This window comes from Eulemur rufifrons, chromosome 11, assembly GCF_041146395.1.
Source record: "Eulemur rufifrons isolate Redbay chromosome 11, OSU_ERuf_1, whole genome shotgun sequence".
Lineage (NCBI taxonomy): Eukaryota > Metazoa > Chordata > Mammalia > Primates > Lemuridae > Eulemur > Eulemur rufifrons.
In genome coordinates, this window is record NC_090993.1 from 11,173,610 (window position 1) to 11,199,491 (window position 25,882).

The 25,882-nt window shown below is 39.5% G+C and overlaps 1 protein-coding gene across 1 annotated transcript in view; it reads left to right on the plus strand.

The window, feature by feature from the left end:
• Positions 1–25,882, plus strand: part of RYR2 (ryanodine receptor 2) — a 467,985-nt gene that overhangs the window by 241,974 nt on the left and 200,129 nt on the right. Inside the window, exons 26-31 of the mRNA XM_069484586.1 lie at positions 265–424; positions 2,054–2,201; positions 11,705–11,913; positions 13,859–14,033; positions 24,528–24,736; positions 25,192–25,544. Coding sequence (XP_069340687.1) covers positions 265–424; positions 2,054–2,201; positions 11,705–11,913; positions 13,859–14,033; positions 24,528–24,736; positions 25,192–25,544 — 1,254 coding nt within the window. The remainder of the gene's footprint in view (positions 1–264; positions 425–2,053; positions 2,202–11,704; positions 11,914–13,858; positions 14,034–24,527; positions 24,737–25,191; positions 25,545–25,882) is intronic.

Consider the following 25,882-nt stretch of genomic DNA (forward strand, 5'->3'; position numbering starts at 1 on the left):
CACAAACAGTGATAGGCCCTTCCCATCACTGAGAGATAGGTAAGTTTATCGGTATGAAAATGAAAACATGAAGATTGTGTTGTTTTTCTGCCTAATCAGTTACTATCAGTGAATAGGACTCAGGCTTCCTGACTGGTATTTTACCAGTGGTCACCAGTGTCGTTTATGGGACAATTGCAATTAGGTGAGGCCATATAATTACTATGACAGGGATTTTTATGAAAAAGCCAATAATACCCATATTTCTTTGTCTTTGCTTCGTAGTTACCAGCTAACAAGTGGATACAAGCCTGCCCCCATGGACCTGAGCTTTATAAAACTCACTCCATCCCAAGAAGCAATGGTGGACAAGTTGGCAGAAAATGCCCACAACGTGTGGGCCCGAGATCGAATCCGACAGGGCTGGACTTACGGCATCCAGCAGGTACATGGGCCTTGAACTCCAAGTCTCAGTGCTGTAGTCTGAGACTGACTTAAGTGGCAGTTAACATAATTTTAACAGGAGGGATTCAGTAATGACTGTTTTAAAACTTGTATACTTGCACATTTGCACTAAAGTAACTGTTTAGTACTAGACTCAAGAACTTAGATGACCTTAGCTCTGCATGGGATCGTGAAAGACGTATATTAGGTACACAGTGAGTAATAACTACATTGGTGATTCGTAATGTGGTTCTGTGGCATTTCTCTCTCTAAGATTATATTTTAGAAGAAACTTTTGAAATACAAGAAAATTGAAATAAAATGATAATAAAAGTGGTCCACAATCCCTTATTCATAACCCCTGGGGCCAGATGAATTTCAAAATTCAATTTTTTTTTTTTTTTTTTTTGGTTTTCAGAATGGTGATATGACAGTATACTTAGATGTTATATAACAACCTCAGTCGTTGGGCAGCTGACTTTAAATTATTATTCATTCAGCATAATGTAGGCATAATCATACCAAGAGAGGGATAAACAAAGACTATAAACAGCCTGGCATCAGTTCAGGTCAGGTTTCACCACCCAGTTATTGTTACAGATGATTTAACTCCAGGTGTCAGTAGTTGTTCAGATATTCAGTACAAATTTGCCAGAAAGAAGAGACAAAACAATATCCCTTCTTGGGTTTACTTGCACAACCTCCGTCTACCTCCATATAGCTTTTTGTGTTTTTGTTTTTGAGCAGGTGTGGGAACATCCACAGCCCCCCAGTTCCTCTTTACGTTAAAAGAAATTACGAATCAATTACGCTGCTTGAAATGTGGAAATTTTGGCAAATAGTGCTACAGAGTCTCAGTGAGTGGGAAGAAGTCATTTCCTAAGCGGCAGTGCCCTACGCACCTGCAGGAGTTGATACGTCTCCACCATCCCATGAGAGCAAGTTTTGTACTTACTGTAAAGTGAGGCATCCTCTTGCCAAGATAGGAAGATGGCCTGTTCTCTCTGTCCACACGTTTTACCCACGTTAAATTCGGAGCCTCTTTTTTAATACATACATTATGAGTTTTATCATCATTTCAGTGCCCTGGTGTTGCCCGGTTTCACCGGTTGATGGAGCGAGCCTAATGCATAGTTTTCAAGCTATTTGAGGGACAGAGAAGGGCAGTCTATACACGCTGGGTTTTTCCTGAAGAAAGGAAAGCAGCCTCATATGGTTCGTTGACTCAAAATCACTGAAGAGTGACCAGTACCAATTTGGCTATTCTTGGAACAAAAACTTACCAGTGAGCTGCACTAGGAAATTATATGTTCTCTAAGTTCGCCCTTTGCCTTGTGACCACGGCAGATGGAAGTGATTAGAGATCATTAAAAGTTGTCTTTTGTTACTGTTGTTTTGTTGTTGTTCCCAAGGGCCTGCTTTAAATTCACACATTTATTCATTTGATCGAATCTTTTATATTGACGATATTTCAGTAACTTCTGTAGCCTGGGAAGACAAAAGGAACGTGGAAGAGGCAGGTTTTACCTCAAAAGCTTTAAATTTTGATGCATTTGGTAGCTGCCTTTCCCCCCAAATCCCTTAGTGTTGCTTCGATGTGTGCATACTTTTTCTTTTTTTTTTTCTATAGGACGTAAAGAATAGAAGAAACCCTCGCCTCGTTCCCTACACTCTTCTGGATGACCGAACCAAGAAATCCAACAAGGACAGCCTCCGCGAGGCTGTGCGCACCCTGCTGGGGTACGGCTACAACCTGGAAGCACCAGATCAAGATCATGGTATTTTGGTTTTACTTTGCTCCCTTTTGGTTGCAAAATCATGTGATAGTTCTTTAAAGCCAAAGAAATGAATAAGAGGAGAAGTACCAGCTAGAGTCCTCCAGTCTATGTGTCATTTAGGCCGATGGATTTTTTTCCCAAAGGGACACCTGCAGGATTAGACCCATCTCTCAGTAAGGTGGCTCAGTACCCTGGTGATTCCGCAGGTGGAGGAAATGAGTTTGCCTTCCTGAAGAGTCTGAGATGAGTACTTACCTCTCCAGGTGTGACATTGGCCTCCTCCCCTCCTCAACCAGCCCTCCCCCAGAAGAGCTGATTGTAGGTGATTATGGGAGTAAACATCTAATGGGAGCTAGTGTTTTCCCAAAATCCCACGTTTATCATTTATACTCACACACGTAGGCAGTTAAAGGGAAAACAGGAGGAGAAAACACTACAGCTTTAATTATTAATGACAGCTTTAATGGTAACCTAGAGTCCTCAAGGAAAGAGTTAACTATGGTCAATATCCAAGAGAAGGAGCACATTTTACCCTGTGCATAGAAACTTGCAATATATTCTAAACAAAAATGATCAATGATGGTTATATTTTAAAGATATTATCACTTCAGGGCATAAGCTGTATTCAGTTACATTTGCTATATTCACTTTAGGGAGAACTTTATCCCAAGATGATGCTGGATAAGTGAGATGTTATTCTGATGACGTATTTTATACTATTTACAACCATTATATTAGATGAAATTATATTAACACCCTTCTGGACAATGTCTTACTACCTTATGGGTACCTACTTTTCTCTGAATTTTGTGACTTTTCAGAAGAAGAAAAGGTACTTAAAATTACAAAATCTATGTTGGATTTCATTTTACTTCCATATTTGAGATTCTCCTCATTTCTGTTTTGTTTTAATACATAGATATTGAACATCTACTGTGCCTAGTCCTGGAGATTCAAGGATGAACAAGAGAGTTTTTGCCCACAGGTAGCTCTCAGTGTAGACAGGGAAGATAGGCTGAACTGCCCACACTACCATGCGATGCAGGCATTAAGCCTAAGTGTCATAGCACAGAAGGTTTAACTCAGCTTGGCGACATGAGGGAAATCTTCGAAGAGGAGGTTTGTTAGTTCTCTATTGCTGTGTAGCAAATTATCTCCCAGAACTTAATGGCTTAAAACAATAGACATTTGTTATCTCACGGTGTCTGTGCGTTAGGAATTTGAGAGTGGTTTAGTCAGGTGGGTCTGGATCATAGTCTCTCTTGAGATTGCTGTCACACTGGCCAGGGTTGCAGTGATCTGGGGACTTCACTGGAGCTGGAGGATTTGTTACTGGGACAGTTCACTTCCATAACTGTTGGCTCAAGAACTCAGTTCCTCTCTGGCTGTTGGCAGGAGACACGGCCAGATGGGCACAGCCTTGCCACACAGACCTCTTCGTAGAGATGCTTGAATGCCTCCCCGTGGCATTCCCCCAGGGTGAATAATGTAAGGCACAGTGCAAGGAGGAAGCTGCAGTGCTTGTTACAGTTTTTTCCATCATATTCCATCTGTTAGAAGGGAACCATTCAGTGAAGCCCCCACAGTTTGAATGTAGGTGTAACAAAGTATTTGTGGACATAGTTTAAACCCACCAAAGGAGGTAAAGCTAGGGTGAGATTTAGAAGGGATGAGTAAGAGTCAACCAGGTTCATGCAGTTGATGCAGAGGGAATAGTGTATGTAAAGGCTCAGAGACATAAGGGAGGATCACAGATGGGAATTTCAGAAAGCTTTTCATGGCCAGATGTTGAGTGGAGTTTGAGAAGTGGCAAAAGATCAAGTAAAGGAAGCAGGGATTGAAAAAGATATTTTTTAATTTAAAAAAACATGACTCTGGTGGCTCTCTGGAGAACAGGCTGAATGTGAACAAAACTGGAGTTGAGGACAGCAGTTCTGTGGCCAGTAAAAGTGTAGATGAGGAGCATTGGAGGCCTAATCTTTGGCAATACTGTCAGCAGAGAGAACAGGACAGAATTATTTCAAGTAGAATCAGCAGAAGTACAAACAGGTATCTGAGCTGGTCTCTGGGTTGATAGATGTCAAGTGCATCCATATTCACAGAGAACGCAGGAATTGGAGAGGGGGACATGAGGTAGTGGGGAGATTCTTAGTTTGATTTTAAACATGTTGAGTTTGAGACAAGTAGACAGAGGTTCCAGGATTCACTTATGTAAATCTGAGACTATTGCTAGAGATAACAGAGGGTAAAAGATTTTTCTCTCTCACTCTCTCTCTCTTTTTTTTTTTTTTTGGTGGGAGAAATTTGGGCTTACTTTTATGCTGAGGGAAAAACCTAGTAGATAGAAAGAGGTTGAAAATAGGAGGAACTTGATGAATGTGGTCTCCAAGGAGGTGGAAGGGAATGAAATTCAGAGCATAGGTCAGGGGATTGGCCTCACATGGAAGGAAGAACATACTTGCTCCCCTGAGGTTAGCGGGAAAGAGGTAAGGATTGAAGATATTGCAGAAACCTGTGACACAGAAAATCAGGAGGAAGCTGAGGGTGATCTTACTGTGTAATTACTATTTTCTGGTCGAAATAGAAAGAGTTTATTTGTTAAGGGGGAGGAGTCAGGGAGGCTTGGGCTGGATTAGAAGCCTTAAAGAGGTCAGTAAAGATTTGCTGGGTATAGAATTCTCAGTTGGCAATTTATTTTCCTTTAGTAGTCTAAATATGCCAGCCCCTGCTTCTGGCCTCCATGTTTCCTAATGACACATTGGCTGTTAATCTTTTTGAGGATCCTTCTGTGTGATGAGTTGCTTCTCTTGCTGTTGTCAAGATTCTCTCTTTGTCTTTGTCTTTGAATAGTTTGATTATGATGTGTCTAGTTTTAATTCCTTTGAGTTTATCTGTCTTGAAGTTCATTTTCATAGGTGAATATGCAAATGATTGTTTTTTCATCAAATTTAGAAAGGTTTTGGCCATGATTTCTTCAAACATTTTTTCCTCCCTTTTCTCTCTCTTCTCACCTTCTATGGATTTCACTATGTGTATGTTGCTATGGTTGATCATATCTCACCAGCCTCTGAAGCTCTGCTGTTTTTCTTCATTCCTTTTTCTTTCTGTTTTCCATATTTGATAATCTCAGTGGACTTATCTTCAAGTTCATTGATTCTTTCTTCTGTCAGCTCTAACCTGTTGATCCCTTTTAGTACATTTTTAACTCCAGAATTTCTATTTTTTTAAAATAATTTTTCTCTTTATTGATGTTCTCTATCCGATAAGGTATCATTCTCAGATTTTTCTTTAGTTCTTTATACATAGTTTCCTTGAGTTCTTTGAAAATATTTAAATTAGGTAGTTTAAAGTCTTTGTCTAATAAGTCTGACATCTGGGCTCCCTCAGGGATGATTTCTGTTGACTGCTTTTTTCCGTGTGTATGGGACATCCCTTCTTTGCATATCTCACGATTTTTATAGAAAAATAGACATTTTAAATAATATAATATGGCAACTCTATATTCTCCTTCACCCCAGGGTTTGTTGTTGAGCTTATTGTAACTATTTTATGTTTGCATAGTAATTTTTCTAAGGTAGTTTTGTAGGGTCTGTGTTGTTTGTCATGTGTGGCCACTGAAGTCTCTGTTTCATGAGCTTAGGGATCAGCTAGAAATAGGACAGAGACTTCTGTAAGTGCCTAAAACGAATACATCTCCCAGTTTTTACTGAGGGAGAGCAAATATGTGCACGTTGGGACGTGCCTTCAACACACAACCAGGCAATTTACAGCTTCACTTCAGCTTTCTCTTACTGCTTACGCAGAGCCTCAAGGCCTTCTAGTGGTGACAGCCAAGGGCCTTCTCAGGTCTTCTCTGAGTACACGCACAGCCCTGGGCATGAACACGGCTGTCGAGAGTCCCAGAAATATGTTGGAGATTTTCACAGGCCGCCATGGACACCTCATTCCCCAGGTTTTCCTTTTAAATTTTTTGGCCAGCGGTTTTGGCTGATTTTCACTGTGCTTGAGGGGCTGCTGGTTTTCAGTATACCGTGGAAGTAGAAGAGGGGATGGGACAGGAGCAAATTAAAACACCACCGGGTTTGCTGTTCTTACCAACATTTGGACATCTTTATCGAATAAACACTCCTTGGATTGCTGCCAGCCTTTAGTTAATTTCCAGAGTTATGAAAAATTTGATGTGGACATTTTTTTTTTACCAGTGTTCTCATTGATTTTATGGAGAAGAGGATTTTTAGAGGTCTTTTCTCTGCCATTCCTGCTGATGTCACTCAGCAATAAAGATTAGAAATAGCTGTTTTATGGGATGGAACAAAAAGCAGACTGCAAATGGATAAAAAGATTGCAGAGAAACATTGATGATCCAATTGAGGTTGGAGATGATGAGTTGGTGGTGCCAATCTGCTGTGTGTATGTTTTCCAGTAAGCTCAGCAGAGCAGGTATAGATGTTAAGAACGAAGACAGTGAAACTGGACAAGAATTGGGGTTAATGGAGCAAGTAGGGAAAAAGGGCAATAGGGCAAGAATGTTTGGAAAGGTGTATAAGTAAGGAAGGGAAGAAAGAAGGAGTTAATGTTTGAAGAGTGAATGTATTTGTATAAGAAAATGAAAAAAGGGAGGAAAAAAATGATGATCACAGAATGGCATAGTCTCTGAATTTTCAGAATTACGAGATAGAGCCATTGAAAGTTGTTTGACAAGGTTCAATGTTACCAAAGTTACATGAGCAATGAACAGTGAGAATAGAGTTGTATATTCCACAATAGAAGCCAAGATCATGTTTATTATTCATTATTATGTCCTAGAATCCAATAGCATACCTACTTCAGAGTAGGGATACAATTGATATACATGGAAAATACATAAGAAAGACTAATTTTCCAGTGTGAGCAATCATTACAGGGAGAAATTGTTTTCTTAGTTAGATGTTCAAGGAGTCAGAATTTCAACAAGTAGAGATTAGTGTCAGAAAGGACATTCTTGCTGGAGGGAAAGTATAGCTGATGTGATTAAGTATAGAAAGAGTTGAGGAATAGTGAATAGTCTAGTCAGGCTATAAAATGCAGGGCACAGGTGAGAATAGAACAGTAGTGAATGAACATAGAAGGATTAGGAAAAAATATGGAATATCTTGAAAACTTGGCTAAGAAATGAGGATAAATTTGTACAAAGCGTACCAGCCCCAGGAAGTTTTAAGCAAGAGCTTGATGTGTGATCACAGTTTACAATAGCAATGTAACTATGGCAACAGTGGGAAGGGACAGATTGGAGGTGGGGGTGCTTGGAGATAGAGAGACCAGTTGGGAGGCTTTGGGAAAACTGTGTTTTTTTTTTTTTTTGAACAAGAATGGTGGGAATGAAAATTAAAAGATAGATGTGAGAGATTTTATTGTATTAATATAAAGCAGAATCAGCCTTGGGATCACTAAGATAAGATTAAAAACATTAACTTATAGTTGGCTGTCTTGCTTTTGCTGACATTTTAAAAAGTTAAGAGCATAAAAACTTTGATAAAATTAAATCCAACATTATGTAATTAATCAGAGTTTTAATTTATTTCCTGTTTGTTAGTAGAATGCTTACATATTCCAGATTAAGTGTGAACTCAGTATTTGAGCTGTTACTATCTTTGGAGTATTTTTTTCGATTCTATTTTAAAACGTTGGAAAATGGAATTTATTACATAAATTACAAAGTCTTATCAAGGTTCGAATTGCTTTATCTGAAATAATACCAGGAGGTTGAAAGGATGGCTGGTTAATACTAACAATTCTTTTTTTTTTATTTTTTTTTTTTGAGACAGAGTCTCACTCTGTTGCCCAGGCTAGAGTAAGTGCCGTGGCGTCAGCCTAGCTCACAGCAACCTCAAACTCCTGAGCTCAAGGGATCCTCCTGTCTCAGCCTCCCGAGTAGTTGGGACTACAGGCATGCACCACCATGCCCGGCTAATTTTTTCTATATATATTTTTAGCTGTCCATATAATTTCTTTCTATTTTTTTTTTCAGTAGAGATGGGGTCTCGCTCTTGCTCAGGCTGGTCTCGAACTCCTGAGCTCAAACGATCCGCCCGCCTCAGCCTCGCAGAGTGCTAGGATTACAGGCGTGAGCCACCGCGCCCGGCCAATACTAACAATTCTTTAAAGTATTATATCATTAGACCTAAAGGATTTTAGATGTGTGTGAAATTTTAGAGACTTAGCCTGCCTGCCTTTATAGCTTATTGTGACTTCTGATTTTAATGCATAATTAGGTCTTGGCTGCCCTCTAGTGGTTTATGTCTTTTAAATGTGGAGTTTGGAGAGCAGGACTTCGTTTTATCAGTCATTGGTTGTGTGCCCTTTCTGTGCCACGTCTGGGGGGTACTGAGAACACAGTCTTTTATCAGACCTTGTCCTTAATCCTGAGGTGGTTTGTTAAAGGTGTAATTCCTGATTTTTTTCTTCTTTGAGTGCCAACAGACTAGATAGTATGCGTTAGGGATATATCTGCTGTTCATTTTTTAACGTCAGTGTTTGTTATAACAGTATAAAAATCATTTATACAACACGCTTACATAAGTTAGAATTGCTTACCAAACACATATAAATGTAGCGTATTTAAAATCAAGCGAAGTGTAAGGATGGCGTGTTTGGGGGGAAGTTCTGTGGCCAGGGGTGCTGCCCATTAGCTATATGCCGGGCTCCTATGTCCAGAGCCCAGGGGAGTCTTTGCTTCTAGATACAGTTTGGTGGATGTTTATGGATCACCTACTTTGTGCTCAGGTGCTTGATACTACAGGGTATGCAAAAGAAATTGGTTACAGATTGCCTGGGTCTGTTTTTTAAACTCCTATGAACCCAGATTTTCATTTTGTATTAGAGTTTTTGCAAGAAACAGAACGCCGAACCGTTGCTTCTTTAAACTGTAGTCGCAAGCTACCCTAAACTAATTTAAGAACTAGAGCTATGAATTACTCAGTTGAACGAAGACCCACAGAGGTTAAAAAAGAAAAAAAAAAAAAAAAAGTCCATTACCACGAAGTCCCTTGCACGATAGTGTCTATGAACAGCAAGTTCATTTCAAGGTCAGGTTGAGTAGCATCCATGAGCGTCTGAACAGTGCAGCGTTAAGGTCAGGAAAAAGAATGCCAGGACTAAAAATTTCTGCATTGTTACAACTGCACCTTCTCTGTATATAGTACACCCTGTTTTCATCCCTTCTACTCGTGGAGGAGAATAGTGATATGTCTTAATACCAAGAGAAATTTAGAGGGGGCTCTTGGGGAAATAATCTGTTATATTTTTATATCAAATTTGCCTTCCAAAGTATTTGTTTGAAGCTAATATGAAAATTAGCTTGCATTCCTTGAGCATACTGTGCATATTTGTGAAGTCCTGATATCCTGGAAACGTAACAAAGAGAACCTGGAATTGTTCAGTAGTTTAATTTTCTAAAAAAACCTGAATCTTCTGTATTTAGCAAATTGGAAGTTGAATTTATTAGTGCACACTAGAATATGATGTCTGATTTTGTTTGCAAATATCTGTGTAATTAAAAATAAAGATAACTGTATGAAAACTTCTTTCATCCTGAAAATAATCTCCAAATGTTTGTGTAGTTCATAGCTCACCTTCAACATCTCTTAGATTCACTTGGGGAAGTCAGAACCACGATTTAAGGAAGCCATGGATCGGTAATCTGTTTCCTGAGGAAATGCTAACTCTGAATGAAAATTTGACTTTTTCTACTTTTTAAAATATGGCAGCGTTGAGAACTAGTTTCTTATTAGCAGCAACTACCTTTAAATATCATAAAATCTTACAGTATTTTTCCCTCAAAAAGTAGTTTACTGTCTTGTCTTTCAAAACATTTCAGTTACTAAGTAATAGGAGAATTTTTTTCCTCTTCATCATATAATTACCTGTCTTATTCAGAGACTTAAGCTAGCTTTTGAAAGGTTAACTAGCAGGTACAGTTCAGCTATATGTTCTTTAATCACCACCGGCACTATCAAAAAGCAGATATTGATCATTTCATTAATTAAGTTCATAAAGCCACTTAATGCTGTCGCTGTGTTTTTTCATTGCTTTACTTTAACTTACTCTTAAATTGTCACATACGACTTAGCTGTGTGTTTACTGGAGACCTTTAAAGCTTACCTAGATTGTTTCTATAGTTCTAATTGGATCCTTCAAGTCCATGGTGAAACAGTTATTAAACTTGTATTACGTACGGGGTTGTCCCCAAATCTTAAAGGGGAGCAAACAAGAGTGAATATTTAGCCCATGTCTGTGGCTCCGTGCCAGCTCCTAGAGGCAGAGAGGGAGGAACAGGCTGGAGTGGGAGGCGGCTCCCGAGTCCCATCACTTACTAGTTGTGTGACCTTGCCCAAATCACTGAAGTTTCCTCCTCTGTATCCGATGCGGATCTTGGCTGAGCTGACCATTTCCTTTGAGATATCAATTTAGGGGACCCTCGTCCCCATCCTGTGACCTCCCGGGGACTTACCTTCTAATGCTCATTCTGGCTTCAGGTTCCTCAGTCTGGGGTTTTGCCTTCCTGGCTCTCTCTGTCTTGCTACATCTCAGATAGATAGATTTTTTTCTCTTTTGCACCACCCTGGGCCTAATGTTAGACTCTGACCCTTTTATTTGTTCCTCCAGATGGAAAAGTGTTACATCAGATCAGTGAGTCCCTTGGCCATCCTGGAGGGAAATTTGTCCTTGGTTACTCTTCTCTGCTGTTTATGGCTTTCTCTTGTGTTCTTGTTCTCCTCCCCCTCCCTCCCTCTCCCTGCCTCTCTCTCCCCCACTCTCCCCCCTCCCCTCCCCCTCCCCCCTCTCCCCTTCCCCCTCTCTCCCCCTGTCTCCCTCCCTTTCTCCCTCCCTCTCTCCCTCCCTCTCTCCCCCTCCCCTTCTCTCCCCTTCTTTCCCCCTGTCCCCCTTCTCCCTCCCTCTCTTTCTCTCCCCCTCTCCCCCCTCTCTCTCTCCCCCTCTCTCCCCCTCCCCCCTCTCCCCTTCTTTCCCCCTGTGCCCACTCTCCCTCCCTCTCTTTCTCTCCCTCTCTCCCCTCTCCCCCTCCACTTCCTGGCCACTGCTTCCCTCTTGCCTCTCACCCATAAATGTCTACTTACATTTTATGCAGAGCAGTTTAGAAGCTGAGATCTCTTTCATTATTCTCTTCTTTCCATCTCATCTTCCGCAACCAAACCACCAAGCTGCTCGTGGGTTTCCTTCTATAGAAAAGTAGTTCCCCCCTGAAAAGGGGCTGATGGAGCAAAGGCCACCATCCCCGACAGTGCCACTGAGGTCCAGTCCCCGGCCTGTCCAGGCAAGCCCTGGTGCTTTCCGCTTCCCCAGGCTGGCTGACCAGAGATAGGAAAACACTGGGTAAGATGTGCAGCCAGACAAGAAGGTATCGTTACCGTCATCCCTGCAGGCTGAATCGCAGAAGCTCGGTGAGATGGTCCCTTCCCTTTCCGTTTCCCGCCCGGTGCCCACCGGAGTCTCTCTCACTTTCGCAGCTGGCAGAGCCGAGGTGTGCAGCGGCACGGGAGAGAGGTTCCGAATCTTCCGTGCCGAGAAGACCTACGCGGTGAAGGCAGGACGGTGGTATTTCGAATTTGAGGCTGTCACCGCTGGGGACATGAGGGTTGGCTGGAGCAGGCCGGGTTGTCAGCCGGATCAGGAGCTGGGCTCCGATGAACGCGCCTTTGCTTTCGACGGCTTCAAGGTGAGCGGACGTCGCAGCGGACGGGCGTCTGCAGCACGTGCCGGGGGGGCGTCTGCTGCTCTTTCTGGCAGTTTAGTGGTACTGGGGTTTTCCACCCCACAAATTCGGAAAAATAGTGCACAGGAAAACGTGTCCTCGTAGTCTCAAAACCCATTTCCCCACGGTATCAGGACAGTGGCATTCACCAAGACATTGCTTCTCCATGGTTATCCAAAAAATGAATTATCCTTGTCTATCAGAAGTGTTAAAGATACGTATGCAAAGGAAAACGCATGTATGTTAAGATAGCAATTCTATATAAAGATTTTATCTTAAGCAACAATTAATGGGATGCATAAACATTAAGCCACAGAATGCTTAAGGTGATGTTTAGAATCACAAACAGTTTTCATTTTCAACATATTAATAGTAAATTCTATTTCTTAAACTGGGTGGAAGCTGATCAGGTGCTTATTTTGGTATTTACTTATGTAAATGTTTAAGGATTATTTTATATGTATAAAATATTTCATGAAAAAAAATATGCTTGTGGCCACAATAAGATAATAGTTGCTTTTGGTTGGTAACATTTTAGATATTTGATTCTTTTATTTTTTTTTCTGATTTTCTTCAGTGAATTTTTATTCTTTTTCCTGTGAGAGAAAAAAAGCTGCTTTTAATTCAAAACAGAAAATTAGAGTAAATAAGCAATCATGAAGAGATCTGACATGTGGGTGTTGTGGGTTTGTTATATCCTGGGTGGGAAACCATTTCTAGGCGAGAAATTAGGACAATCGATCCACTTTGTTCTAAAATGTCACTTTTCCCGAATCCTATTTTTTATAGCAAATAGAAAATTTTGACATCTTTTTTTGGGTCAACGTTAGCAAATCTTATTTAAACTTAAAAAATAAAATAATAGTTAAAAGGCAGCTTTAGTTTTATTCTTCCTGAAGGTCAGGTGTAACAAACCAGAGTAGCAACTACCCATAAGAAGTTAAAATACCCTTTACCCCCAGTCAGACCCCAAGCAGGAAAGGATACTCAGTCTGGGACTAGGCATGTAGTGGGTAGGGCGGGAAGGAGAACACCACAGCCAGATAAGTGGGTTGTGACTTTTACGCCTTTTGATACTTAGTTAAAGTTTTTAAAAACGGAAGAATTATATCATTATTTTGCATTGGTGACTACATCCTGTTACATAACAACTCACAGTGACGTTGATGCTTAAGTGACAAGTTCAAAGATTTATCTGACAATATAACTAATTTGTACCTGTAAATTAGCAGAATATACTTGTAGATCCAAAAGTCACATTTTGTCAGTACTGTTTCCAATGTATTTATCGTATGGGATTTCACTTACGTATATAAAAAAGGTTGGCATCTATTTTCAATTTTTGGCTTGTTATTTCAGCAGACATCTTAAGAATATTTTTGGGTTAGGTCTGAAGCTTTTTTAGTTTTAGTATGTAACTGAAATGCTTCTGGATTTCCATTTTGTTAAAATATCAGTGATACTGGTTCTAAGGAATAGAATTTTATTTTCCGGTAGATGAAAATTCGAATGTCATTTCCAATGGTAAATTCCCAGCTTGATCCTCTAGCTCATAAACTTTTTTTGTATTTGTAGGAGTGGAGAAAAACAACCCATATCCTGGGAAATATTTATTGCAGTGGAAAAAAATAAGTTCTAAAGGCATATGGTTTTTCTTTTAATAGGGAGTGGGTGGGTTTAGATTTTTAAAATAATGGACTCTCAAAATCATGAAATAGCATTTGGGTTTTTCTCAAGATTCAATAATGTATCATGTTGATATTAGATAAGGATTCCCAGACATCTCCATACTGCTTAGATGGGACATCACGGTAGCCTGACAAGTCAGCTGGAAGTCACCCTGCTGCTGCATTAATAGAAGGGGGGTGCTGGCTTACTCTGTGACAAGAGACTCTTCTGTTGTCCACAGGCCCAGCGGTGGCACCAGGGCAACGAGCATTATGGGCGCTCTTGGCAAGCAGGCGATGTTGTCGGGTGCATGGTGGACATGAACGAACACACCATGATGTTCACCCTGAATGGCGAAATCCTTCTTGATGACTCAGGTTCAGAATTGGCTTTCAAGGACTTTGATGTTGGTGACGGTAAGTGTACTGCGCTTCGTGTTGTTTTTAAGGTTGCAGCGCAACAAAGCTATTCACTGTAACGCTTCATACCCAGCCGTCTGTGACTGAGGGTGAGTGGGCAGATAAGTTGCAGATGGAAATCCGAAGGGCGCCTGCCACGTGGTTGATTTGATCAGATCCACCCTTGAAGTTACTGCAGCGGAAATGCTGTCTCTGCAGCTTAGCTAGGGGTTTGTTAAGGCCGAGATGGCTTTCATGGAGTGTGAATGAGAAAATAAATGGCAGGCAAAAGGATAGTTCTTCACAATGGTTACATTTTTATTTAGAACTTCCTTGTTTAGTCAGCTGCTTATAGCCTCTTTCTGTTCATGCGTTTCACAAAATTGGGGTGAGAACCTACCCTGGATCGGGCACTCAGCTGGAGATGGCAAAGATGAGTAAAACACTGTCCTGTCTTTACGGAGATTACAGTTTGCCCAGGGAGGTTGACACTTGTACGATTTCTGTTTCGTGGATAAGTTCTAAACTAAAGAAAGGCACGAAGTTCCATGGAAGCACAATGCAAGGAGCAAATACCACTACTTCTGGGGCCCCGGGATGGCCTCTGAGCAAGGTCGTGAAGAACAGATTGGTAGCAGTGGTCACGCACAGAAGAAGGTGTTTCTTCTTCAGAGCTGAGCTTCCAGTTTGGTGGGCACTGGCCGCATGCGGCTGTTTAAATCTAAATTAATTTACATTAACTAAAGCTAAAAATAGGGTTTCTTAGTCACACTAGCTACCATTCCAAATGCTTAGTACCCACAGGTCACGGGTGGTGTCCCTGCTGGACAATGTAGATAGAGAGCTTTTCCATCATCACAGAAAGTTCTACTGGACAGTATTGCTCCGGAGCATATAAACAAGACAGCATTCAATTAAATATTGTATTCTTTCATTTTTAAATGAGCCAACAGATTTTTTCCATAATGGCTTTTGAATTACCTGTTATTGGTGTGCATATGTATTTGCATAAATGTAAACATATTTGCATATACAGTCTTAGATTTTAAGATATACTTGAATCAGTATTTTTATATTCTATGAACCTGTCACTGATCCTCAAAACACCAGCCAGCTCATTATTTGCGTTACATTTTATATTCATCCATGTAGCAAGCTTTTGAGCAGGTAAGACCATCATTTCCCAAACACAGATTTGCAAAAATAATAGAAAATTTGCATTTTTATAACTTAATATCTGTTTGAACACTTGTGTCTCCGGATGGTGAAATTGGCACTCTAACCCTCTCCACCTTTCTCCCTTTCTCTGATGTTGTCTTTAAGGGTGTCAAAGTATCAGTGGGAAGGTGCGTAGGGGACTTTTTCTCAGTGTTACCTGTCTACACCGGCCCCTACTATGGATATGACCTGAGATATTTTTTAATCAGTTTTATTAAAAAATACTTGACCACTATGCTTCTTTGGAAGTTTAAAATCTTTAAATGCATGTGTGAGTTCTGTTTATATAGTATGTGTGTCACAGAATGTACAGAAAATCACAAAATGCCCATGTTCCCACACATGCCTACACGAGAGAATTCCCTTCGAAAGATTTTTGAACAAGAACGTGTACTGACGCAATGCCTCGTTTTCTGAGGCTTATTTTATTGAAGTCTCTGTCCTGTTCTGCGGTTTTGATAAGGTTGGGGGGCACTGTTCCCTCCCTCTGGAAGTCTTCCTGCCCTCCTCCTTGGGATCAGTCTGCGACCTCAGGAGCGAAGAATCCTACGGCCAATGGTTTAAGCTGCCCCTGGCCACGGGGAGAAATGGGCTTTTCCTTGGTGACCTTTTGGGTTGGGTTGATCTTCCCTTGCTCTTTTGTGTCATCAAAATGGTAAAATCGGAAGGGCTGAGAAATGGGTATCAGCCTAAAGAAAATAAACTAGGAAGCCCAACCGATGGGTTTTTTTTCCTCAGGTCTCCGGAGAAACAAAAGGAAATCTTGTGGTTCTTATGTGATCCAGCCCAAGCTCACAAATTTAAACAAAAATCAGAACTTGTGCCCCAAATACCAGCTAATAAAAAATTATACTTTTGTCTTTTCTTTCTACCCTCTTCTCTGCCATGTGAGGATAATTTATTTCATAAAGCATGCTCAGATTTCCATAGGTCAAAAAACTATCACTAATTTCAAAAGAAAAAATATATATGCATCCCCGAGCCCCTAAATTAAACATCATTTATACTGAAATATAATACTAAATCCCCCTAAAGTTATGTCAGTAATTAGTTAACACAGTTATACTCTAACCTAAAGAAATTCCCTTCTTTACTTATTCTTTAATTTGATTGTTCACCTGTTCTACCAAAACTCGTTCTTAACTGTCACATTAGTATAAACTCCAGATTCCCTCACAAAATGTTATACTCAATATGTACATAATTTAAACGTTAGTGTAAGAAAAGCAGAATAGAAACAGCAACAATAAAGTTTAAAAGAAAACAATAAAGATAAAGGAACGTCAGAGAAAACATGCAGATGATATCCCATTTACCCAGCGGCATTGACATCACAGGGGAAATGGTGCACAGAATTTTCTCTGATGTAAAACTTGTGCTCCACATGTATTCTGAAAAAATTTATGCATTGTGAGCTAATTCTTACTAGTGTGAAGATGACTGCATGTCTCACTCTGCTGGTGCTTGGCTCCCCCTGAGGCATGTGAAATCCCAAGTGTTCTTATTAAAAAGAAGAAAAAGAAGAAATGCCTTGTTAGGAGTATTAAATGAATTTCTACATAAAGTAGAAATTCAAATTCTTCTAATCCAGGGGTTACTTCAGGATTCCTCGGGGCTCAGCAGACATGGCTTTGGGGGTGATGTGTCTGCTACCAGATATAGTATCCTGTATATAAACCATGTCTCCATCCCCCCTCTTACGAACTGAATTGTGTCCCCAAAATTCATATATTTAAGCTGTAATCCTGAAAGTGACCGTATTTGGAGAGAGGGCCTTTAAAGATGTCATTTAGGTTAAACGAGGTCATAGGGTGGGGCCCTAATCCAGTATGACTCGTGTCCTTGTAAGAAGAGGAAGAGGTACCAGGAATGCATGTGCTCAGAGAAAAGGCCGTGTGAGGACACAGCCAGAAGGCTGCCATCTACACCCCAAACCTGCTGACACCTTGATCTTGAACTTCCAGCCTCCAGACACTGAGAGAATAGATTTCTGTTGTTTAAACCACCCAAACCTTGACACTTTGTCAGCAATCTGAGGTGACTCATACACCACCCCTCTACCCTGGTATTCCCTGCTAATCTAGTACTATTCTCAATTCACTCTTACGGGAAGGGCCTCCTGTTACCAGTGGTTTGAAGGACTAATCCCATCCTTAATTTAAAACAAGTAAGAGAGTCATTTAAAATCTTGCTGTATGATAAAAGAGCCATTATTTATGCCTGGAGATGGCCTGGCTTTTACAAAGGTACCTGCTAAGGGTACGTACCTTGGGTTGTATAAATGCCTCCTTCCACCAGAGCCTTTTCACACTGATCAGCTCTTCTGTAACCAAAGATCATCTCAGACCCCTCAGGTTCTACACCCTGAGCAATGCTACTCAAATCCAGAAACAATGCTTTAGATTCCGTATCTGCTTCCTGAAAGGACAGTGAGCAAAACTGAATTCCTGGGGGTGCTGTGAGGCCTCATGAGTTCCTTTCCTTGGGAGAAAAAACAGAAAAATATATTTGGAATTAAATGAACTGTACAGCCATAGGCAGGAAAGAAAATAAAAAAAGAGAGGGAGGGATAACTTTCCATTATTGATTTTTGTCATGCTGCAGTTTGGGGAAAAAAGAAGGAAACCAGAATATAGAGCTGTTGGTTTGTATTTGGAATGTCCTTTGTGCCCTCAGTTGAAGTATTGTAGCAGTTAGATTATATGCTGGATGTGTGTGGCTTATCCAGAACAACGGTTTCCAACACGGTTTGAATTAAGAGCAGAAGGTCTGCACCATCTCAAACGCCCACCTTCCTGGTTTCCCCATAACACCTGAAGTTCCTATCACCAGTGTCACTCTGTGCAACCTTCTATTCCAGTACAGACCTGGGAAAGGAGCTTACTGTTGAGAATCTCCTTAGTTAAAAATTATCACTTGTCAGAGGAAGAAAGGAATCAGGAACTATGAGGCCGACTTCCACAGTAGGGAAATCCAAGTAACCCAATTCTGAAATAATTCTTCTTCTTTGGCATTGGGCAAATAGCCTCTCTGTTTTCATTTCCTTAAAATAAAAGCACTACTTGGAGATGATCTCTTCATGCCTCTTTTTTTTTTTTTTTTTTTTCTTATTTCAGCACATTGTGGCAGTACAAAAGTTTAGGTTATGTATATTGCCCTTGCCCCCCCCACCCCCCTGAGTCAGAGCTTCAAACATGTCCATCCTCCAGATAGTGCGCATCACACTCATCATGTATGTATGCACTCCAAGGCAGATGTTTTTTGTGTTTGTTTTTGTTTCATTCTCCCTCTCAACATTCTCAATTCAAATTCCGGCATCCATTTTTTTTTATTTGTATAAATTTAAGGGGTATGAGTGCAGTTTTGTTACATGGCTATATTGCATAGTGCTGGTCTGGGCTTTTGGTATAACCATCATGCAAATAATGTACATTGTACCCATTAAGTAATGTCTCATTCCTCATCCCATGCCCAACTTCCCACCGTTCTGGGTCTCCAATGTCTATTATTCCACACTCTGTCCGTGTGACCACTTTATTTTGCTTCCACGTATAAGTGAGTACATGTGGCATTTGACTTTCTAGTTCTGAGTTGTTTCACTCTTGGCCTCCAGTTCCATCCATGTTGCTCCAAAACCCATGATTTCATTCTTTTTATGGCTGAATGGTATTCCAGGGTATGTGTGTGTGTGCGTGCACACACACACATACCACATTTTCTTTACCCATTCATCCCTTGATGGATACTTAGGTTGATTCCAAATCTTTGCTGTTGTGAATAGTACTGCAATAAACATACAAATGCAGGTATCTTTTTGATATAATGATTTCTTTTCTTTTGGATAGATACCCAGTGGTGATATTGCTAGATTGAATGCATCTGCCATCCTTTTAACTAGCTATGGGACCTTAGACAAATGATTTAACATCTTAGTTGTTTCCTCATCTAGAAAAATGGAGTTAATATTAAATAATATAGGTGAAAATGCATATATATTATCTGGCGCATATTAGGCCACAGCAACTGTTACACTTTCTTTTCTTTCCATTAAAGAAGTATGTAATATTATATGCTTCTTTGTACATTTTAATATAGCATTGGCCACTTTCATCTGCTTTTTGGCCATTTGGCTTGGGTAATACACTTGGACTTTTTTCTGTGTTTCAGAAATGTTAAAATCTGAAATCATTTGTTCTTAGGAAAAGCTAGCTATGCTTGTGATCTGCTTTATCTTCTTTTTATTGTAGCCCCAACCAGAAATTTCATGCCTGTGTTTCGCCCCCACATTTATGTGGCTGCCAGCTCCTTGGCTGGACTGGCGTGCTCATCAGACACCCCTCTGCTCTGGAGCAGAGAGGCTCCTCAACGGAGAAAGTTAAAATTTGCTGCAGCCATCTGTCTTCCGTTGGAGGAAGCAGCTTAGCCATAAGTTGTAGCTACTGTTTTAACAGATTTGCAAATAGTTAGGGTGGCTTTGGCTCAGGCCCAGGTAACTGATCGGGCTCGTGTGCACTAATTTAAGATCCACCGCCATGATGAACATTTTCCTTAGATATCATCAGGCTCTGTTATTTGCAGGGTGTCAATTAAGGTAACTGGAATAGAAGATCGAGAACACAAAGGACAGGAAGGTAGGACCAAAATTTTACATGTCCTGGGGTATATGCATGAGTTTGTGGAAATCTGTTTTTTTGTGTGTGTTAAAATATTGGTATGTTCTGCCTACTTCATACTAATAAAAAATTGAACTCCAGTGATCATGTTTTGTTATGGAGCAGTGATTAAAAGTGATGTCATTTATTTATGTTCAATTTATGCCTAACATTCAGTCACTCTTGATAGTATTTAGCCTTTCTTGACACGATAGTATGTACATTGGTCACTATTTCTTCATTTACCTATTATCTGTCCTTCGTATTCTTTTTTATTCTGTTCACAGCTATATCCTCAGTGTGCAGAACAGTTGATGGTACATGGTGGATGTTCCTTAAATATTTGCTGAGTGTAGAAACTTGATACTGTATGGAGACAACATAGAATAGTAACTCCGAGCAGAAGTTGGCAAACTAAGGCCTAAGGGTCAAATCTGGCCCGCCATTTGCTTTTGTAAATACAATTTATTAGAACACAACCATGCTCATTTGCTTACAATCTATGGCTGCTTTTGTACTACAACTCTGAGTTAGTAATTGCAACAGAGCCCACATGGCCTGTGAAACCTAAAAAATCTGCTCTCTGGTCATTTGCAGAGTTTGTTGAGCCCTGGATTAAAGCATGGGTCTTGGGATCCACCAGCCTTGGGTTTCTTTTTTGGCCACTTAGTTAGTAGCTGTGAGGGCAAGTGATCTGAGCTAAGATTTCGGTTGCCTCATGTGGAAAATGGTAATAATGATTCCTTCCTGTCTCAGTAAATGGTTGTGGGAGTTCACGGAGATGAAGCATCAGGAAATACTAGCTACTGATGCGGAGCCGTGCGTGCTGGTGTTTTCGTTTATTGCCATCATCTTCATTATTCAGGACACTTTTCCAAGTACAGAACAAAAGGAGGGGGCCGAGGCTGGCCCTGTCTCTGTAAGGCGGCTGGACGGGACCTGTAGTTTCACTCTCTGTCGTCTTCGACCCTGTTGCCAGCTGGTTGTTTCTGCTGTGTATATGCCGATTTTAAAAAGTAAAGATAGTTTCTAGAAATATTGGTTGTTTTAGTATGATAGCAGTTATTAAAACCATGATTTCAAAAGTCAGAATGTTATTTAATTTTTACTAAGTTCTATTTCATTTCAATTAAAATCAGAAAAAAATATGTTAGTTTCTACTTATGGATGTACTTACATAAATATATTTCTTGAAAGGGGACTAAAACAGTAAGGCAATACCATCTGCCAGGATAACAGCTGTAAACTAATGAAAAAATATGTATTTATCATAAAAGTAATATATTCTTGTTGAATATTTGGAAAATATTCCAAGGAGTATAATGAAAATGGTTAAAAATGACGTATATTCCCACCACCCGGAGAGCAAATTGACTTGTAATACATTTCTCTCCCATTTAAAGAATTGAGATGACCTTGTAAAAATAATTTTCTATTACCCCGTTTTTAACATACGATAAATGTTGACCCAAGGGATAAAAACATTTTAAACATAATTTAAAAATTTTTAACAACTTGTTATTTTGAGAAATAGCAGTCCTTCAGAAAAGTGAAAGAATCGTACAATAACACCTGTACACCTTCCTCTTGGAGTCAGCAATTGTTTTTATTTTGCCATATTTGTCTTTTCTCTACATAGAATTTTATTTTGGTGAGCCATAAAGATGATTTTTAATGGCTGCACATATTTAATATTGTCTATATATCATAGTTAACCATCCTTTTATTATGGGTAGATTAATTTCTTGTACCTTTTTTCCCCCATTTGAAATTGAGTTCAGTGTTCCGTGCTAAGGAGTATACGTATGGGATCTCCCTTTAATACTATTAACATAACCCTTTGGGGTAGGTGTTACAGAAGAAAGGATTAAAGCTTAGAGAATTTAAGGAACTTGCCAAAGGGCAAATAGCTAATAAGTGGTGGAGCTAAGACTGGAATCCTGGTCTGTTGAACTCCAAATTCTGTGTTTTTAATCACTTTCTGCCTGTCTCCCGTCTTCTTAGATGGTAACTCTTGTGTAAAACCTTTTCTGCCTCCCATCTCTCCACCCTTCCTTTGCTCTTGGTACCCTGTCTGCTTAGATAGGTAGCAGTTTATTTTGGCAAAATTTCTTTACTTCTCTTTCTACCTCATTAGACTGTGAGCACATTTTGGCTGGGATCTGTATGTTTGTCACCTTTTATTTCTAGTTTCTGGCACACAGTAGCTACTTGATAAACACTTTTATCAAATAAAGAAATGAATGGTTGAAAGTTTCCTCATGCATATTAGCAAATTGCTCTACATAAATCTTGTACTAGTTTAATTTGTTGTTTGGGCCATTTTATCTCCACTTATAAATTTCTTTATGAGAAAGATACAGGTATGTCCCATTTTATTAAATGAAAATTTTTTAATGAAACCTATCACTTGTTTTCATAATAATGATATACATAGTCATTGAATGAAAATTTTTTAAATTAAGAGAAATAAAAAGGAGAACAAAAAGGGTTAAAAATCCCACTACTCTGAGTCTTTTTGGTAAAAAAAAAAAAAAAACAAAAACCTGTTGGTGTTTTCCTATCTAAAAATAAGACATAAGTTGTATCTTTCTTTCTTCAAACAATATTTAACTGTGAATATTTTCCTATATATGAAAATATATAGGAAAAAATATATATATTTTCATATATATAGCCTATATATATGTATTTTCATATATATAACCTATATATATGAACATTTGAAAACCAAATTTTCAAAGGCGAAATAATATTCTATTTCATGAAAAGAGATGTATTTATCATCAAAACAATATTCTAGAATTGTAAACATAGCTATAGGGAACAATTTAGGACATAAATCTTTTTTTTTATATTATTAATACTAATCACTTACTGGTTTTCAATGAAAGTATTTCAAATATACACCAATCTGAACCAAAGTTCAGATATTAGTATCACAAAGACCAAAAGGTCTACTAGGAGAGTATTTACAGGTATCCAGTTACTTTACTTACAGGCTGGGAACGCCCACAAATAAAGTGATTAGAAAGAACTAGCTGTTCACCATCTGAGTAGATGTTTCTATCCTGGTATCCCCTAGTTTATGTCAAATCAATGTTAGATTTGCCCGTTTGTGCTAATGCAGTTCAAGCTGTCTCAGATCTATTGTATTTATTCAGTCCTTTTCTTTGATTCCTTTGGGGACACTTATTTAAAACAACTTTCCTTGCCTACTGCTTCAGGAGCTGTCACAGCTGCAGACACAGCTGCAGTTTTTTTTAGTTTTAACTGGAAACTCATCATTCACACTTCCTTGAACACAGCTGGATGTGTTCTTTCTTCCCGGTTGGTAGCTCCGTTATACAACCACTCATTTGAGTATATATTGATGAATACAAACTGGGTGAAATCATTATGAATTATTGGATGTAATTTTTATTGTCTTGCGCTATTTGAGGGGTTATATATGGCTTTCACTGCCACTGATTTCAACAAGGGAAGGAGTGTAAATCATAATGGTAGAACTAACTACGATTCTTCTGAAAATTATTGGCTTATTCTAAGGTTCCACCGCTTTTTGGAGCTACAAATTAGAGAATCTAATTTGTAGTCTGTGTTCCAATACTGACTTTGTTTATTGTGCTACCTACTTGAACATTCATGTAAGACATTATGGAAAGAAATGAAGCATACATAAACACCCACTCCCAGAGAATATCATCTCATCCGCTTGCCAAAAAATATCATCTCATCGTCTTGACAGTTGATTCCAAAGAACTCAAAGAAACAATTAACAAAGTTAGTATATTAATAGTTTCTCCTTTTTCAATAGTGGAAAAATTTACTAATTCTGTAACATACTAGAAAAGCTTATGAAATATTTTATTGTTTTTTTCCCTATTGCTCATTGCTATTGCATATATAATATATAATATTTAAAATTATATGTAATATTTAAATAGATATTACATAATTTATACATATATATATACACACACACACACACACACACACACACATATATTTTCTCACATGCTTAGATCTTGTTTATCCCAGGAAAAAAAGAGGCAGAATTCTCATCAGAGATCAACAGCAGCCGTCAGTAGATGGAAAACTTTTAAATTTTTGCCTCCAGTCCTTTTTTCCCTTGAGTTGTATATGAGGAAATCCACAGCTCAGACTCTGTCTGGTGTTGGTACACACCGGGCTTTTTAGCTAGGTGCCAAGAGCAAGGTGGAGGGAATGACCCTCGGCACTGAGTTCTTTCCTACCTTCCCCCTCAGAGAGAGTGGCGTGCACCCCTGAGCAAGGGGGCTGGGGGGCGGGATCTCCGCCTACCACTGGACACCCTAGAATCCCTGGAGAACCAAGGCTGCCTAGCAGTCGCTTCATCTTCCAGAGTAAGCCCTGGGTGAGAGAAAGGACTTGCCTAGGGCCCACAACTAGTCAATTACGATGCCAATATCAAATCCTGGTCTTCTCACCCTTACATTTCATACTTAATGTCAATATTCTCTGTATAACACCATTGTTTTCACCCTAGGTTAATGGCTCTCACAAGGCTAAGAGTCTTGGGGCAGTGTGTTTGGTATTTCATACTAACAGGATCACACACTATTGGTACTGAAGCTTTCGATTTTTTTTTTCCCCTTCCCAGGATTCATACCTGTATGTAGTCTTGGAGTAGCTCAAGTGGGCAGGATGAACTTTGGAAAGGATGTCAGCACCTTGAAGTATTTCACCATCTGTGGCTTACAAGAGGGCTATGAACCGTTTGCTGTTAATACAAACAGGGATATTACCATGTGGCTGAGCAAGAGGCTGCCTCAGTTTCTCCAAGTTCCATCAAACCATGAACATATTGAGGTTTGCTTTTTCTTTAAAAATCGGGCCATTTCCAAAAATCAGGAGAAGAATATATGTGAGAGTTTCTGCTTGGACACTTTTGTAACTTACTTAGAATGGTGACTCTGACGTGTTACATAGTAGTGGAATTTAAGCAAAGGATTAGCCTCTCATATTAGGTACTTTATGGGTAGCTTATTAGACTGATTAAGAATAATTTCCTTTTTTATATAGGCAACGTCAGGTCGAATCTCAATATGTACAATTGTAACATGAATTTCCCAAACCATCTTTAGAGTTAGAAGCAGAACTCTCTGAATATATCTGTACCACGGTACTCTGTTCAATCATCTCTTACAAAATGATGCCACATTGTGGACCATATTTGGGATTCTGAAAGCATGATGTTCACGAGTCATCTTTAGAATCAGGAAATCAGCAATTAGAATGTGAATGGTGGCTTCTTCCTTTCCTAGGTGACCAGAATAGACGGCACCATAGACAGTTCCCCATGTTTAAAGGTCACTCAGAAGTCGTTTGGTTCTCAGAACAGCAGCACCGACATCATGTTCTACCGTCTGAGCATGCCGATTGAGTGCGCGGAGGTCTTCTCCAAGACTGTGGCCGGAGGGCTCCCTGGTGCTGGCCTCTTTGGGCCCAAGAATGATTTGGAGGATTATGATGCAGATTCTGACTTTGAGGTTCTAATGAAGACAGCTCATGGCCACCTGGTACCCGATCGTGTTGACAAAGACAAAGAAGCTACAAAACCAGAGTTTAATAACCACAAAGATTATGCTCAGGAAAAGCCCTCTCGTCTGAAACAAAGGTTATTCATACATACAATATGATTTTAAATGTGTAGTTGTTAGGTGGGGGGTTTACATTGGAGGGTCAGGGGTTTCCTAGTATCAATTTGTTCTTCCTTCTCTTAGTTGTTTTGGTGCAAAGGATTCTACAGGGGAAAAGCAACCTGTTGGTCATCTAATTTTTTTTTTTAGCACAAATATCTATCCCAAGAATTATTTTTTAAGATGTCTGTGTTTACATTCTTGCTTGAAATTTAAACAGTATATGATCTAAATAGTATTTTTTATGGTGAAGAAGGCAAGTTGTTTAGCATCCTTTCTTGCAGTAAATCAGTTTTTCAACCTCAGCACTGTTGGC